Below are 16,428 nucleotides of genomic sequence, written 5' to 3'. Positions count from 1 at the left end.
TGTGAACAGAGATACAATGTTTAGATGAGATCTTTCTATCCTCCCCTCTTGAGTCATAACAAAAGTAAACTTTTTTATTTATTTATTTATTTTTTTTGTGTGTATTATCTGTTTACTTTGTCAATACTCTATGTCCCTCGTACCAAGTCATTTGTTTTTTAATTGTTCAATTCAAATTTATTATATGTTGTTTGTTTGAATGTTAATTGTTGTTACTTGAAAATTTAATAAAAAAATATCCCTGATAAAATGCACACACACACACTCGCGCGCCTCTTCCACCCTCTCCTCTGTAGCCACACCCCGCGCGCGCTGGTTACACCTGATTTCTCAGGTAACTCGACAGTCTCTTGCGATCCTCGTTCACGGATGGCATGGACACCGCTGCTGCAGAACGCGACTTCAAACAGCGACAAAAAAAACAGCGACTTCATAAAGTCCAAACCAAGATGAATGAAAACGACATTGAACACGGTGGAGTGGCCGTGATGCCGAAAACAGATGTGGTAGGTCTGAAAACAGATGTAGAAAGGTCTGCTTCTGTTGTACCCTACAACTACAACAGAAGCAGCTCTTGATTTTGTATCGTTACAAACACGCTAGTCATATATTATGTTCTTAAAGACCTACTGCATGCACTCAGTATCGTTTCGATTTAATGTTGGCTATGAGCAGGGTTGCCAGGTTTTCACAACAAACCCGCCCAATTGCTCCTCAAAACTATCCCAATCGCAATTCAGGAGGTCCCACGCTAAAAATCGCTTTCCAGGGGCTAAATATCACGTTATTTTGGATCGAAACAACCCGCGGCAACAGTGTAAAAAAACTTTAATTTAACGTTTCAAATCATAATCATTTAATTTCCTACGCGTTTTCGCTTCGGTGAACAATGTAGCCAATCACAGTCGCTGTTTTCTTGAACGCAACGGCCAATCACAGGTGTTAGAATTATAAGTTAGAATCCACTTAACAATCTGGAGCGTTAATGCTCGGACTTGAAACTATTTAATTGAAATCTATACTCCCCCCTAATTTAATGGGATTTCTGAGTTTGTTCCATTTTCTACGTCAGTAGGCCTAATTAAATTCAAATCAATGTAATCAATCCAAGTACAAAATACCACTATTACATTAATTCAAATTAATGTAATTTTATCATTTTGAATAATACAGTCAGGGTAGTACTAAATTTTGTCTTCATGTCCAGATGTATAGCCTATCTAAGAAAGTACATATTAAGCTGTAATTTGGCAGATGCTTTTAGTGATTTACAGTCAACCCTAGGTTGGGCACATGCATCTAAATTATCATTAAATAATCATTTTAATCAAAGTTGCATTAAAACACTTAAAAGACTATGAGTGTTCTTAGTGAGTGTACCAAACAATGTAATGGGAAACTGCGCAAAGCTGACATGTTATGATCTAAATAAGTGATGAGGCACTGTAAAGATAAACTGGTCTGTCTTGCTTTCCTGAAGAAAGGGACGGGTGGGGATCTAATGAATAATTTACAAGAGGTGTTGGGGTAAAGTGAGCCATTTACCCTAGCTGTGTGATTGATTCTCATTCTGATCTTCCTTGAGCAAAAAAGCATTAGATAAGATAAAGTGTTACGATTTGCACTATTTTATCTTCAATAGATCACATGATCAGCTTAATATACTAGCTTTATCTTGCTAACTTGTTAACAGTGTCACTGTAAGTCCCAGAACACTGTTGTACAGTAGCTATCATGCTTTTAGTGCATTAATTAAAAGTGATTTCTGTTATTAATTTTAGAGCTGGATTCCAGATTTGTTTAAAAAGAGAGTGTGCACAACATTTGTGGAGGACTCTTTCAGGTAAGATATCTGACTTGAGCATTCAGTATCTCTTGTGTTAGATTCCCTCTGTAGGACTGATCCTCCGTCTGTTGTTTTGTAGCAATGGCGGTCTGTGTCAGTGTGGGTCCATGCGAGACACGCACCCCTCAGGAGCCTTGGGTGATAACTTCAGCACAGCCATCGTCAGTCACTGGGACAGCACACAACACTCCTGCGAACAGCCCACAGATGCCTTTGGAGAGCTGGAGTTCGCTGGGGCCGGCAAGAGACACAGCTATGTGAGTTCCTCTCCATTGGGGCTGAACTGTATATGAGCTCCCTGAGTTATAAATGTATAGATATTATCATTATTTTTTGGGGGGGGGAACACAATTTTTTTTTTTTTTTTTTAATATTTAAAATATTTTTATTTAAATAAATTAAATTAAGGATTAAAGGTGGAATATGTAAGATTTTTGCAGTAAAATATCCAAAGAAACACTAGGCTGGTGTTATGTTTTGTTCACTTGAGTACTTACAATATCCCAAATGTTTACAACTATTGCAACTACTCAGAGAAAAACACTTATTTTGTGAAGTAGCTAACATAGCATAATCGAATAAACTTTATTTTTAGTAACAGTATTACGGAATTTTCTCCATCATACAATATGTTTTAAAATTAATTGCATGCAATTTATCAACACAAGCCATCCAGCATTTAATATGATATTCTAAAATCGATCTATCTTACTGCAGTGACTGTGGCATGATAAAAGTTACGCTGCACGTGAGGTGTGTGTTGCGCAATCGCTCCAGCGGTCTAGTCCATGTTCAGTGTATAGTTGCGTATTGTTTCTTTACAAAATGATACTGCCAACTACTGGTCTTGCATTTATAATACAAAGTTTTTTGTAATTTTTAAAAATCCATGTGAACAGGGATCGTTTTCACAATAGTGTTGCCTGAATGTGAAAAATGCAAAGGAAAAAAAAAACTTCCATGGAAACATACCCTAAATATGGTCTTTATATTACAAAAAAGGTTTTAATAGCATCAATCCCTGGGACATTAAATTTGCCCATAGTTGAAGAAACAACCATATTTAACAAATCAGTACCTTGTACTGCAGAATACGGTTGTCAGTCGTGTATTTGAGTCCTTAATGCGGTTATATTCACACACAGTACGGTTATTTACGGGAGTGACAATCACCTTCTATAATCGAACTCACACCCATAAATTTTCAGGACTCACAACCATATTCTCAGAATATTTGCTCTGTGTGAATGGAACCGGACTGGACAACTAGTTGTCTTTCACGTAATGCAGTGAAAGAGAGCCGGTGTTTTGTGTGTTGTTTTTTTTGCTTTCGGTAACTTACAGTGACAGATACGAGCTGTGTGTCATCTGAACGTGTTCGATCCAATCACCGTTTTCCACCGGAGCAGCTCCCGTCTGTTTTGTGTTTCTTTTGCAAATTCAAATGCCATGTCATGCACAAGACTTCGTAAAGGATGCCACACTCGAGTGCAGAGGTTAAACACTCTGGCTAGTGCATGTTTACATGCTGCTGTTGGTTAATGAAGTTTGAATGGATATACACTCGCAGTTCAGTAGGACTCTTGTCATGTCAAAAATGTTTTATGCACGTCGCCATCTTTAATATTACGTTGACCACTGTCGTTATGGTTACTAGTAATAGAATACGGGCTTGACTCTCACTGCACGTTCATACAGACAGTGTTGCAGATGCTATTGTAAGTTCCTGTGTAATCGAGACATTTCGAGACTCACACCTGTAAGTAAATGCGATTGTCAATCCCAAAAACGGACAGTGTGAATGTGGCCTTACAGTTGTTTTCATCTCACTCCCCTTCTCTTTATCCCAGTTTTTGCGTCTCTCCAGCACCACAGATCCTTCCTGGGTCTTTAATATCATGAGAGAACACTGGAAACTGGCACATCCCAACCTGGTGGTGTCAGTGTTTGGTGGTGAGAAAAGGTCAGAGGTCAAGACCTGGGTGCAAGAGGTACTGAGACAGGGGCTGGTTAAAGCTGCACAGAGCACAGGTATCTTCTTCTCTCCACACACATCTCATTGTTTTTCATACAGTTCCATGCTATACAACAGTTTCCATTATGCTACTTTTACAACTGTGTAAAAGTTTTGATATCTGAGTAGAATTTTGATTTATTGCAAACTGTCATTTTTCAGCATAATTGCCCTCTTATTTGTGAAAAGGTTTGCTACAGTTTGCTATTTTTGCCTGAAATGATTAATAAGATAAAAAAGTGCATGACCACAGTGACTTGAGCAAACTTCAGCTGTCATTGCGTCTTCTGTTGTGAACTCTCAGGATGCAAGCAGTATGAATGTGAATAATACTTGTAAAGTAAATAAATGCAAGTCATCAGAGGCCCAGTTACCAGGACACAAATTCATGCCAGACTAATTATTTAATCAACCTGATTTATCAGGATAGTTGCCCATTTCTCTGTGTATATAGCCAAAAAAAATTTCCATTTTATTGAAAAAAATAATGCACAATGCAATTTAAAAGGATAGTTCACCCAAAAATGACAATTCTTTATTCATTTACTCATCCTTAAAGGTGCACTATGTAATATTTTCTGTCCGCTAGAGGTTGCTAGAGGCCTATTCCAAAAAAAGTTTGAGTGCGGAATCTTGGGACATGTGGGCTTTACCTCAACGGACGGTGCAAAATAATCAGAATAGGACTTGGGAAGAAATCATGTTCATGGATGCGATTATTAACGTTACTGTAGTATGAATTAGAGCAGGACCGAGTGTTATGGGAGCTGAACGAGGCCACTGGAGCAATTGCGCAACACACGAGCAGCGGACCTATTATTATAACAGTTGCCGGCGCTGCTTCCGCTTTTCTGGTCTTGAGTAACACAGCTCTGTTTATCATATTAGATACATTTGAGAGTGTTGAAAATGATGTTATAATGTTACTCTGTGTGTTTGCTCGGCGGCTGCTGTGAGACACTTGTTTTTGAGACACACTGCAGTAAGATAGATCGATTTTAGAATATCATATTAAATGCTGGATGGCTTGTGTTGATAAATTGCATGCAATTAATTTTAAAACGGATTGTATGATTGAGAAAATTCTGTATTACTGTTACTAAAAATAAAGCTGTATCTGATTATTCTATGTTAGCTACTTCACAAAATAGTGTTTTTCTCTGAGGCATGATAAACCATGGTACTCGCAAAAAATCAAGAAAATTAGATTTATACAATAAGACTAAACGTGTTGAGCTATATAACAATAATTAGTGTTCTGTCTATAAATGTAATCAAACAGTTGTTCTCTTATCTATTAAAACGTGTAATATATTAAAGCATCTTTGGTTTTTCCATGGTTTCTGTAAAAAAATATATAACGCTGTTCTAGTATATTTTACTGCAAAATTCTTACATATTGCACCTTTAAGTTGTTCCAAACCTGTATGAATTTCTTTCTTCTGTTGAGCATAAAAGAAGTTATCTTAAAGAATGTTGGCAACCTGACAGTTGACGGTAGCCATTGACTTCCATAGTATTTTTTTCCTACTATGGAGGTCAGTGGCTACCATCAACTGTCCGATTACCAAAAAAAGTAAATTTTGGATGTTGCTTATGTATAGGAGCATGGATCATAAGCGGGGGGTTGAAGGAAGGCCTCGGCAGGTGTATAGGAGAAGCTGTGAGAGATTATGCCACCGCAACATCATCTGTCACTCTCAGTAAAGTGGTTCTCATTGGCATCGCTCCCTGGGGCCTGGTAGAAAATCGCCAACAGCTTGTCAACTCTGAGGTAACACAACTTAAACAATATACAGTCCTAGGCTGCGTTTTCCAAAAGCCTCGTAAGCCTAAGCTGATCGTAGACCCATTGCCACCGATAGAGCTACGATCAACTACACTACCCAGGTTAGAATCATTGGCACCCTTAGCAAACATGAACAGAAGAAGCCTTTGAAAATAAATCTGCATTTTAAAAAATCACAATAATAGAACCTTTAATTGAAATGAAACCATTGAAAATGTGTGGAAAATCTCTTTGTGAATGTTTGCTAACATTTGATTCGGAATGATGATTAATGCCGTTTTTATTTTTTACATAATTTTTTAATTAAAGGTGTAATTAAAAAAATTATGTAAAAAATAAAAACGGCATTAATTGAAATTGAAGGAATTGAAAATTTAATTTACCTTGGCATAGTTGAATAACAAAAGTTCTGTACATGGAAATGACAAAGGTGGAAATGTTTCCACCTTCATATGTAAATCTCGCGCATGACAGAAAAACAGGCGAATCTCAACGTAACACCGACTGTGATGCAACAGTCGGGATCATTAATATGTACGCCCCCATCTTTTGCATATACCAGCCCATGTTTAACGTCTGGAGCTGCACAGTCGAATCATCAGACGTTCTGCAGGTATTGTGAAGCATGCAAGCAGATAGCTTGCATAGCGAAAATGCGCAGATGGATCTATAATAACTCTTCATGATCCATGATATCATTATATATTTAGTGATATTTGTAAATTGTCTTTCTAAATGTTTTGTATTCACGGAGACCAGAGCCATGTCGTTATTTTCATTTTTAACCCGAAAACACTTGCAGTCTGTATAATTAGCTTTAGCACCGTTAGCAGTGCAGCACTATCAAACTCATTCCGAATCAAATGTTAGCAAACATCCACAAAATACATGCCATACTTATGTGATCTGATGTGCTGCATCATCAACAGTTTGTAATTATCCATTTTGATAGTTATATTGTGAACTTCAGTATTGTTTATGCTATGTTTAATGGAGTCGCGAGCTTGTGGGCGGGGAACACCAGCATTTAAAGGTGTACACACCCCAAATCAGAGCATTTTTAATCCCACCCCAAAATAGGCAGTTAAAACATGGTATAATAAAAAATCTATGGGGTATTTTGAGCTGAAACTTCACAGACACATTCTGGGGACACCTTAGACCTATATTACATCTTGTGAAATGTCAATTCTAGGCAATCTGTGTACACTCAATGACATATTAAGAAAGCAAGAGAGAATAACAATCAAATGTCAAATGTGTGTGTGTATGCATGGGGGATATAGGTGAAAAGAAATTTGATTGGCTAGTTTAGTTTTGTCGCTTTTTCCACACATGAAAAATTACATTACAGATAGTTAATGTGTACAATGATTAAACGCTCTCTAAAACAGCTACTGTAAATTTGATTGAAACGTGCAAAAAGGCCTAAAACTATTGAGTAGGGATGGAGAAATGAAGCCTCTTAAATCTTTGAAGCCTTTCTCTAAATGTTTCGGGAAAGGTTTGTGGAAGGTAAAATTTACAGCAGCCATAAACCTGAGTGCGCAGCTCTGTTGTTTTATCCATAAAACCTGAAAACGCTAAACCTGTTTGGTTTTCAGATAATAGGATTCACATATTAAAGTGTGGCAATAAATTACATGTAACAACAAAAACAATAATTCTAATAACTCTAATAATTCCTACTGAGTTGATTGAGGCAAGTAAATTATGCTGTTATTATATAGTTTTTATACTGTTTATATGAAAGAACATATGATAATGTATTATCTTCTAAGAACAATCTTCCTAGCATTGACTTAACTGCCTGTATTTGAAGACACAGCAGTTCATTTGTCCTGTATGCAAACATTTTTAGGGTACATAAAAAGACTGGTACAGTGAAATATTTGCATATTGCAACAGTCTTTAATTCCTTGAACATGTGGTCAAGTCAATTATGGTGTGATATGGCCAGGAATGCAAAAGAGTTATTCTGGTTTCAGAGTTCAACAACATCAAACCGATAAACATAAAATTGCTGTTGTTTTTTTTGTTTTGTTTTTTTCCTCCCCCAGAGACCTATGCAGCTGTAACCTAAAACATTTAATGTGCATTAGCTAAACTGAGGCTTGTATGTGATACCGCTTTCCGTATTCTTCAAAAAGCTTACGCCGTATATCCTACACCTTCCCTATTCTACTAATTGCCGCCGCATTCGTTACGTAAGTTGAATAGGGAAGGCGTAGGACATACAGCATAAGCTTTTTGAAGAATACGGAAAGCGGAAGCACGTGCAAGGCAATAATTTATGTTTATAAAGCATATACAGTTGTATTTCTTTTGGAAATGACCGATCATTTCGCTAGATAAGACCCTTATTCCTCGTCTGGTATCGTTTAAAGCCCTTTGAAGCTGCACTGAAACTGTCATTTTGACCTTAAACCGTTTGGAGTCCATGGAAGTCCACTATAAGGAGAATAATCATGGAATGTTTTCATCAAAAACCTTCATTTATTTTTGACTGAAAAAAGAAAGACATGAACATCTTGGATGACATGGGGGTGAGTAAATTATCAGGAAAAGTTTATTTGAAAGTGGACTAATCCTTTAACTAATTCCTGCAATTCTGCAATGGGATAGTTCACCCAAAAATGATCCCATTATTTACTCACCCTCAGGTGAGCCATCCTAGGTGTATATGACTTTCTTCTTTTTAGCCAAACATAAATCAAAGTTATATTAAAAAATATTCTGTCTCCTGCAAGCTTTATAATGGGAGTGAATGATACCCAAGATTTTGAAGCCCAAAAAGCACATCCATCCATCATAACAGTAATCTATACGACTCCATGGGGTTAATAAAGGCCTTCTGAAGCGAAGCGATGCTTTTATATCCATATTTATAACTTTATAAACTAAAATCACTGGCTTCCGGAAACAGAAGAATTTTTAAATAGAAATGTCTGGGGATTTAGATACAAGAGAAGAAGAGTTTGTTGTACAGCCCTGTTTCTTTGAACCGCGAGAGGCATCAACTCTCACCTAAGCTTACTCTACTCCATCCTACTTACATCAGGTCAGAGGTCACGCTTTTGAGTCGGTACAAAAACTTTTCTTACAAAAACGCTTTGCTTCAGAAGTTCTTTATTAACCCTCTGGAGCTATATGGGTTACTTTGCTTGGAAAAGCCAGGATACTTTTTTAATAAAGCTCTGATTGTGTTCCACCCGCACATTCATTAGTTTTACTTCAATAAAAGGTTAGATTTTTGTGAAATTTTGGAAAGATCAAAAGGGTAAACACTACAGATTTATTATCACAGCCGCCTTTGATCATATTTACCAAGGCTGCCAATAATTCTTACTGCACCCACAATGGTCAGAACTAGCATACTGCATATTTCCAAAAACGAATTAAGCACTATTGGAACATTGCTGAAAGTCAAGAACTAGAACTAACTGTTGTATAAAATATGTAAAAGTAAACAATTTTTATCAATGAATTGTTATTAATTGTAAAATGTTTCATATTTTTTTATTTTTAAATAGATTTACTTTAGGAGGTTATTTTACATTATTCTAGAAATTTGAGTAATTTTTTTAATCATCTTAAAAGTTCATTATACTGCAGATGGAAGTCAAACACTTTGCAGTTTGACAGTTACCCAGGAAGTGTATATTGCACATTTTATAGTACTAGGCCACTTGTTTTTTGCCTTTTATGCAAAAAAAAAAAGCATACTGTTCAGAGTCTACATGCTGTGTACTGCATAAATAGATATAAAAAGATAAACTAGCACTGCACATTGCATTTGCATATGGTTTACGGTCTTTCAGAACAACAATGTCTCTCTCTTTCTTTTAGGGAAGTTTCCCCGCAAAGTATTTTGTCAAAAGTGTAGCGCGCAACTTTTGCTCTCTGGACAATAGCTACAAGGCTTTCCTTCTGGTGGATGATGGGACCACAGGGCGTAAAGGTGGTGAGGTCGGTTTCAGAGCCCGTCTGGAGGAATACATTTCATGTCAGCGCACAGGTATAAAATAAAATCCTGCTTTCAGGGCATTTTACATGCTTGAATGGCACTCAGGTCCCCTTAGGAATGGCCTATGAACTTGATGTTCATGATAGAATGTTACTGATGTAGAGATGAATTTACATTGCTTGGTTTCATTGCAGTTGTTTCATTGAACCGGAGTGCAACATGTTAACTAGCAAATCCTTGGTTTGAACAAGGGAGGTTTAGATTTTTGGCCACCTAATGGCCGTTTTGGATATTTACAAGAGAAGACAAAGATTTAAATGGGCCAGATTCGATGTTTTGAACTCTAATTAGATCACCACAGGTAAAACCATACATGGTACCTCACTACATGGTAAAAAAAGTAAGAATATTGTTTCTTTAACTAGAATGGCTTTATGGTATTTAATCTTTAAACACCTATAATATAGATACGAATGTACAAAACTACAAGTGTGTGACAACTCATTTAATACATGTCAACATTAAAAATTAAATTTAATGAGATATTAACTAGTAATCGACCGATATTGATTTCTTTTTTTTAGAACCGATACTGATACCGATAATTTTTGTGTTTGTGCCTGATATCCGATATTTATTTACTGTTATACTTCTGTTTTTTACATGATTACAACACAAAGTTGTTGAATAAAGTCGTTATTTTCATTTTGTTTTTGCGCACAAAAAGTATTCTCGTCACTTCATAATTGACTATTTTAACAATGTTTTTACTACTTTGACTTTGAATGTGGTTATTTTGTTGCTTTCTATGGGGGATAAAAAAAACTTCCTCGGATTTAATTTAAAAATATCTTAATTTGTGTTCTGAAGATGAACAAAGGTTATTTTTGGGTGAACAAACCCTTTAAGTATTACAGGCTAATAGGATCATTTAGAAAGTGTCCATAGAAGGTCATGTGATAATTAATTTTGACACAGTATGACATTAGTAAGAGTTCAGTGATTCAGAGAACTGAAATATTAATGATAATCAATGAATGTTACATTAATATCTGTGTAATAAAAGCAACGAGGACTTTATACTTGTATGCACTTGCTGAAATACATCATCTCATGTGCAGACAGTGCAAGCTTTGACATTCCTGTTCTGAATATGCTGATATCTGGAGAAGCGTCAATGCTGGAGGTGAGCAGATTCCGGTTTAATTACATGCCAAATGTCCTCGGTCCCATCTCTTTGTTCTCTCTTACGATGCTTCTTCATTTCAGGCATTAGATATCTCTCTGAAGAATTCAATGCCCTGGTTGGTCCTGGCTGGTTCGGGGGGGCTTGCCAATCTTGTGTGCGACATCGTGGAGAACGTACAATCTGCACCGATGGCCTCAACTGGAGGAGCAGAGAAGGAGGAAGGGACTCACAACATGGAACTTAGAGAACGATTGGCAGAGAAAATAATGAAATATTTTCCTTCAGAGCAAGAGATGGACAAACTTGTTGATGAGGTAAATGTCACACTCTTTAATCATATAACATCAAAGTACTAAAACAGATTTTTTTTTTTTGAATGCTGATTTTTAAAAAAAAAAAATTGTTGTTGTTGTTTTTTGGCTGGTACCTGAAAGGTTTTAAGTGTCTACCAAAACAAAGACCTCATCTCCATTTATGACACGGAACAGGAAGGATCAGATGATTTTGATACTGTGATGCTTAAAGTGCTTGTTCAAGGTAAACTTTAAACCAGTGGTCTCAAACTGCTGGCCCACAAGCCATTTATGGCCCCCCCTCCACCCGGCCCGCAACTGATCTCAAAAATAAAACATAATCCAGCCTGCTAAATTATTATTATTATTATCTAGTTGATAAGAGAAGAGAACTGGTTCAGGACTTTCATAGTTTATTTGTTGTTTGGTTGCAAAGTGTGAATGAAATATGTTCCTTTCCAAACCGAAAAGGAAAGTGGATGAGGAACATTGGACATTGCAAAAAATGGACATTGCAGTATTTTTTCGAGTTTAATGAAAAAGTCACCATTCTAAGGGGCTGTTCACATAGTGCATCTAAAAATGCGTGGAAAGCGCGGCCGCGCCGCTATCTCCTTCTTTCAGAACACTTTCGCTCCCGTGGCATCTGTCATTGCTATGCAACCATGAACTGCGCTCACCGCGATGACGAGGAAGTTTCAGCAAAAGATAATGTTATTTTTTATTTTTATTTTTTTTTTTTTAGTCCTTGCATTAGCTTTACTACGAGATATATTTATGGAGACGAGAAATAAAAACCTGCCCAGTACAGCTATGATCAGCTGTTCGGCTGATCGGTTGGTTGCGGCATTCTGAAAAGTTTCCGTGGCATAGCCTGGAAAAACGAGCGCACCACACCGCATGCACGTCGGGACCGCACCGCTTGTATTATGAACACGCTTTTCTAAATTACAGTAAAAGCGTTCACGCAAGTCGTGAGCCTCGATTTTAAACCACTGAAATGCTCCTTATGCTACCAATAAATGTTACCGATGCTCAAACGGCATCTTGGGCAAATGTAGAAAGAAGGAAATAGAATAGTGAACTAATATATTCACTAATATATTGCATTTGTTCAGTACAGTGTTGTTCAGTGCAAGATTTTGATGTTATTTAAGATAAAATAAAGGAAGGGAAAAATATTTGCACTAACTGTTAAAAACTAATACTGTATGGCCACGTTCACACAGCAGCAGAATACGGTTGTCAGTCGTGTATTTGAGTCCTTAATATGGTTACGTTCACACACAGTACAGTTATTTATGGGAGTGACAAGCGCATTCTATAAACAAACTCACAACTGTAAATTTTCAGGACTCACAACCGCATTCTCAGAATTTTCGCACCGTGCGAACGGAACCGGACTGGACAACTAGTTGTCCAGGTGTTAGGTCCAATCACTGTTTTTCACCTGAGCACCTCCTGTCAGTTTTGTGTTTCTTTTCCAAATTCAAATGCAGTGTCATGCGCAAGACGTCGCAAAGGACGTCACAAGCGAGTGCAGAGGTTAAAGACTCCGGCTAGCACGTGTTTACATGCTGCTGTTGGTTAATGAAGTTTGAATGGATACACTCGCAGTTCAATTGGACTCTTGTCATGTCAAAAGTGATGAGACTTTTCAGTTTTATGGATGTGAACTTTTTTTCTGTATATCATTTTTGCTGTGTGTGTGTGTTAGCGAGTAAAAAACAGGTTTCGGGCATTACTAATCCCCATGCTGATGAGTTGAGGCTTGCTGTAACATGGAACAGAGTGGACATTGCCAAGAGTGAACTCTTCAATGGAAACATCGACTGGAAGGTAGAGGATTGTGGGAAATATGAATTATCTTTTAAACCAGGGTTGTCAAGTGTTCCTGTACTTTAAACAGTACAGCATGGCACTAAAAAAGCCAAGGTCATGGGTTTGATTCCCAGGGAATTGTTAGATTTTTCTGTATTTGGCTGAGCCTTTTAGGGTGGCTCAGCAATGTATTAGATTTCTCTAATACATAAAATAAGTAAGCTTGACCAGAGTTCTTGTGGGGAGAAGAATTTATTGAAGGTAGTAGTGTAGCACAGTTCTTCAGCAGCGATGTCAGTGTGTCGGCCTTCAAAATATCTTAACCCAAAGTTCTGTCTGTGGGTCAGAATTGTATACATGAAGACAAAAGGGCTACAAAATTAGATAACTGTTAAGACCTCCCACAGCAGATCAATCTACCCTGCAATCTAATCTGAGCAATGCTGTTTCTGTGTCATTCACACCCATCAGTTTCTGTGGGACATACGTCTGTATGGGCCATTTTGTTCACACCTTTACAGACACAGACAGAGTTAGTTGATTGCATCTGAGGCACAGTCTCAATGTAGATGCATCTAACTAAAGATGATGAAAATACACATAATCTTTCATAATACTTGAACTAATTAAATGTATGTCTTGGGTTGCTTTGGATAAAAGTGTCTGACAAATGAATACATGTAAGTGATGAAATTTAAAATATCTAAAGGAGGGATACGATTTTTGGTAACACTTCAGTTTAGGGTCCAATTCTCACCACTAACAAGTTTCTTATTAGAATGCATAATTACTAGGATATTGGCTTTTTATTAGTCCTTCTAAAGCACTTATTAATGCCTTATTCTGCATGATCATATTCTACATGTCTTAATCATACCCAATACCTAAACTTAATAACTACTAGGGATGCACGATATGAAAAATTTTAACCGATAACGATAGCCGATAATTAAGTCCTTCTCATGGCCGATTCCGATACAGATACCGATAACCATAACTATTATAATTTTCATATAATCTGCAGTTTGTGCTCCCAGGAGAATAGGAAAATCTAAGATGCACTGATGAAACTGATGTTCTGATGCAAACATCAGTCCTGACTCTTTTGTGAAAGGCACCACAATACTTAGTAACAGAAAGGGTTTAACAGAACTATGACAAAACTATGGTTTATGTGCACTTAACAACTCATTAACAACAAATTTATCTTCAAGAATTTCATGCATGACAAAGAAATGCATATTCAACCTTTAGTGCATGAGGAAGGTGTATAGACTTTAAGTCACGTATTTCAAATACATAAATAAAATACATTACAAACCTCTAAAAAAAAAAAGAAAAACAAAAGTGCATCTTCAACAAAAGAGCATAGGGCATAGACACGTTGAGATTTCTCTGAAATTACATAGTTTAACAAAAAATAAATATGAGGGATGAGGAAGGTATATCATGTTTTTGTTTTTCTACTAACCTGCGAAAACCCTATTTTATAACTAAATTTCATTACTTTGTTGTTTATGGCTTTAGCCTTTTTGCTATCGCTGGACATCTTTTTACAATTTTTAAATGCCTGCTGAATGGGGACATCAACGCTGTGTTTTAGGCTTAGCGCTGGTAGCTGCTGCCGCGGCTGTTTCATATTCTTTTAATACAGCTTCTCCGCGGTGATGACCTTTCATGTGAGATATAAGATTTGTTGTGTTAAAACTTGATGCATTTTTTTCCTCCTCGGAATACTTGTTGAACTGCAAATAGCAATGGCATTGTCCTCCGCTGCCACCGAGTAACGTCCAGACCGCCAAAGACATGTTCAAAGGTGATGACGCAGTGAGCGCGAAACCGTTTTAAAGCTGCAGTCACTCGCAGTCAGAAAGCGGATGAATCTCGGATAAATCAGACTAATTGATTGATTTGCCAGCAAGTACTTTGTCGGATCTAGTTATCGGATTACATTTATTTATCGGAGAAATAAAAATGACGTCATTTTCACCCATATCGGCCGATAATTTATCTGTCCGATAAATATCGTGCATCCCTAATAACTACCTTCTAACTATATACACTGCGTTCCAAATTATTATGCAAGTGACATATCAGTAAGATTTCAGTACAATATACATTCAGATTTTTTAGATAACTGGTATCAATCTCAGAAATTTTTTTTTTTTGCCAGGTCTATGGAAATCCTACTTAGAGCTTGTTCCACATTATTAAGCAAGTCACAGTTCTCATGCAATATGGGTATGAAGAAAGATCTTTCTGAAGATGAAAAGCATGAAATGGTGCAATGTTGTGCAAAAGGCATGAAAACAATTAATATTTTGTGAAAACTGAATAGAGATTATCGAATTATCATAAGATTTGTGAGTGATTTAGAGCACAGCAGAACTCGGTCCGATAAAGGCTTATTAATGAAAGTTCCTGTCCAAAAAAATTATTGTATTAAAAGTGCAGCTATAAAAAAGCCAGTGTTGAGCAGCAAACAGGTATTTGAAGCTGCTGGTGTCTCTGTAGTCTCAAGAAGCTCTCCATGCAGGCTGGCAGTTGTGCGTAAAGATTAAAGCCACTCCAAACCAAAGCTCACAAAGAGAACATTTACAGTGGGTTTAAAATGCATGAAGACTCATTTTTAAATAGTTTTATTCACTGACTAATGTCGTACTACAATGGATGGTCTGAATGGATGGATTTCTGGATGATTGGTGAATGGCCACCACGTTACAACAAGACGTCAGCAAGGAGCTGGCGGGTGATGATTTGGGCTGGAATATTGGGAAGTGAGATGGAAGGTCCCTTTAGGGTCTCTGAGGGTGTCGAAATGTATTCTGCAAGATATGTGGAGTTCATAACTGGCCATTTTCAGCTATGGTATAAAAAGGAGGACTCACAAATCTTATGATTAGTTTTCATACAGTATTAGTTGTTTTCATGCCTTTTGCACGATGTTGCACCATATTGCATGAGAACTGTGACTTGCTTAATAATGTGGGACAACCTCTAAGTAGGGTTTCCATAGACCTGGCAAATTATTTTGTCTGAGATTGATATCAGTTATCTAAAAAGACATGGATAAACAAACAAACATTTTCTTAGAAAAACTAAAATCTGAAATCTTACTGATATGTCACTTGCATAATAATTTGGAACGCGGCGTATAAGCAGTAATTAGGAGTTTGAAGCAAAAGTCATAGAGTTAATAGTTAATAGTATATCAGTATAATAGTGAGAATTGGACCTAAACTAAAGTGTGAACAAATTTTTATACACACTACTGTTCAAATTCAAAAGTTTGGGGTCAGTTAGTTTTATTTTTTTAAAGAAAGAAATTAAAACAAAGATGCATTAAATTGATCAAAAGTTACAGTAAAGACATTTAGCACAGCTGTTTTCAACTCTCATAAATGATATTATGAAGTGTTTCTTGACCACAAAAGCTGCATATTAGAATGATTTCTGAAGGATCACGTGACACTGAAGACTGGAGTAATGATGCTGAAAGTTCAGGAATA

The 16,428-nt window shown here is 36.8% G+C and overlaps 1 protein-coding gene across 1 annotated transcript in view; it reads left to right on the top strand.

Moving 5' to 3' along the window:
• The first annotated feature begins 382 nt into the window (after positions 1–382).
• The window catches only part of LOC137007508 (transient receptor potential cation channel subfamily M member 4-like), a 34,664-nt gene continuing 18,618 nt past the window's right edge, over positions 383–16,428 (top strand). Inside the window, exons 1-10 of the mRNA XM_067369042.1 lie at positions 383–506; positions 1,782–1,843; positions 1,926–2,103; positions 3,697–3,877; positions 5,465–5,634; positions 9,499–9,673; positions 10,735–10,802; positions 10,886–11,119; positions 11,240–11,342; positions 12,816–12,937. Of these exons, the coding sequence (XP_067225143.1) occupies positions 450–506; positions 1,782–1,843; positions 1,926–2,103; positions 3,697–3,877; positions 5,465–5,634; positions 9,499–9,673; positions 10,735–10,802; positions 10,886–11,119; positions 11,240–11,342; positions 12,816–12,937 (1,350 nt within the window). The 5' untranslated portion in view covers positions 383–449. The remainder of the gene's footprint in view (positions 507–1,781; positions 1,844–1,925; positions 2,104–3,696; positions 3,878–5,464; positions 5,635–9,498; positions 9,674–10,734; positions 10,803–10,885; positions 11,120–11,239; positions 11,343–12,815; positions 12,938–16,428) is intronic.

Source organism: Chanodichthys erythropterus, chromosome 19, assembly GCF_024489055.1.
Source record: "Chanodichthys erythropterus isolate Z2021 chromosome 19, ASM2448905v1, whole genome shotgun sequence".
Classification (NCBI taxonomy): Eukaryota; Metazoa; Chordata; class Actinopteri; order Cypriniformes; family Xenocyprididae; genus Chanodichthys; species Chanodichthys erythropterus.
Note: the sequence above shows the minus strand (reverse complement) of the source record. Positions and strands in the feature narration are given on the sequence as shown.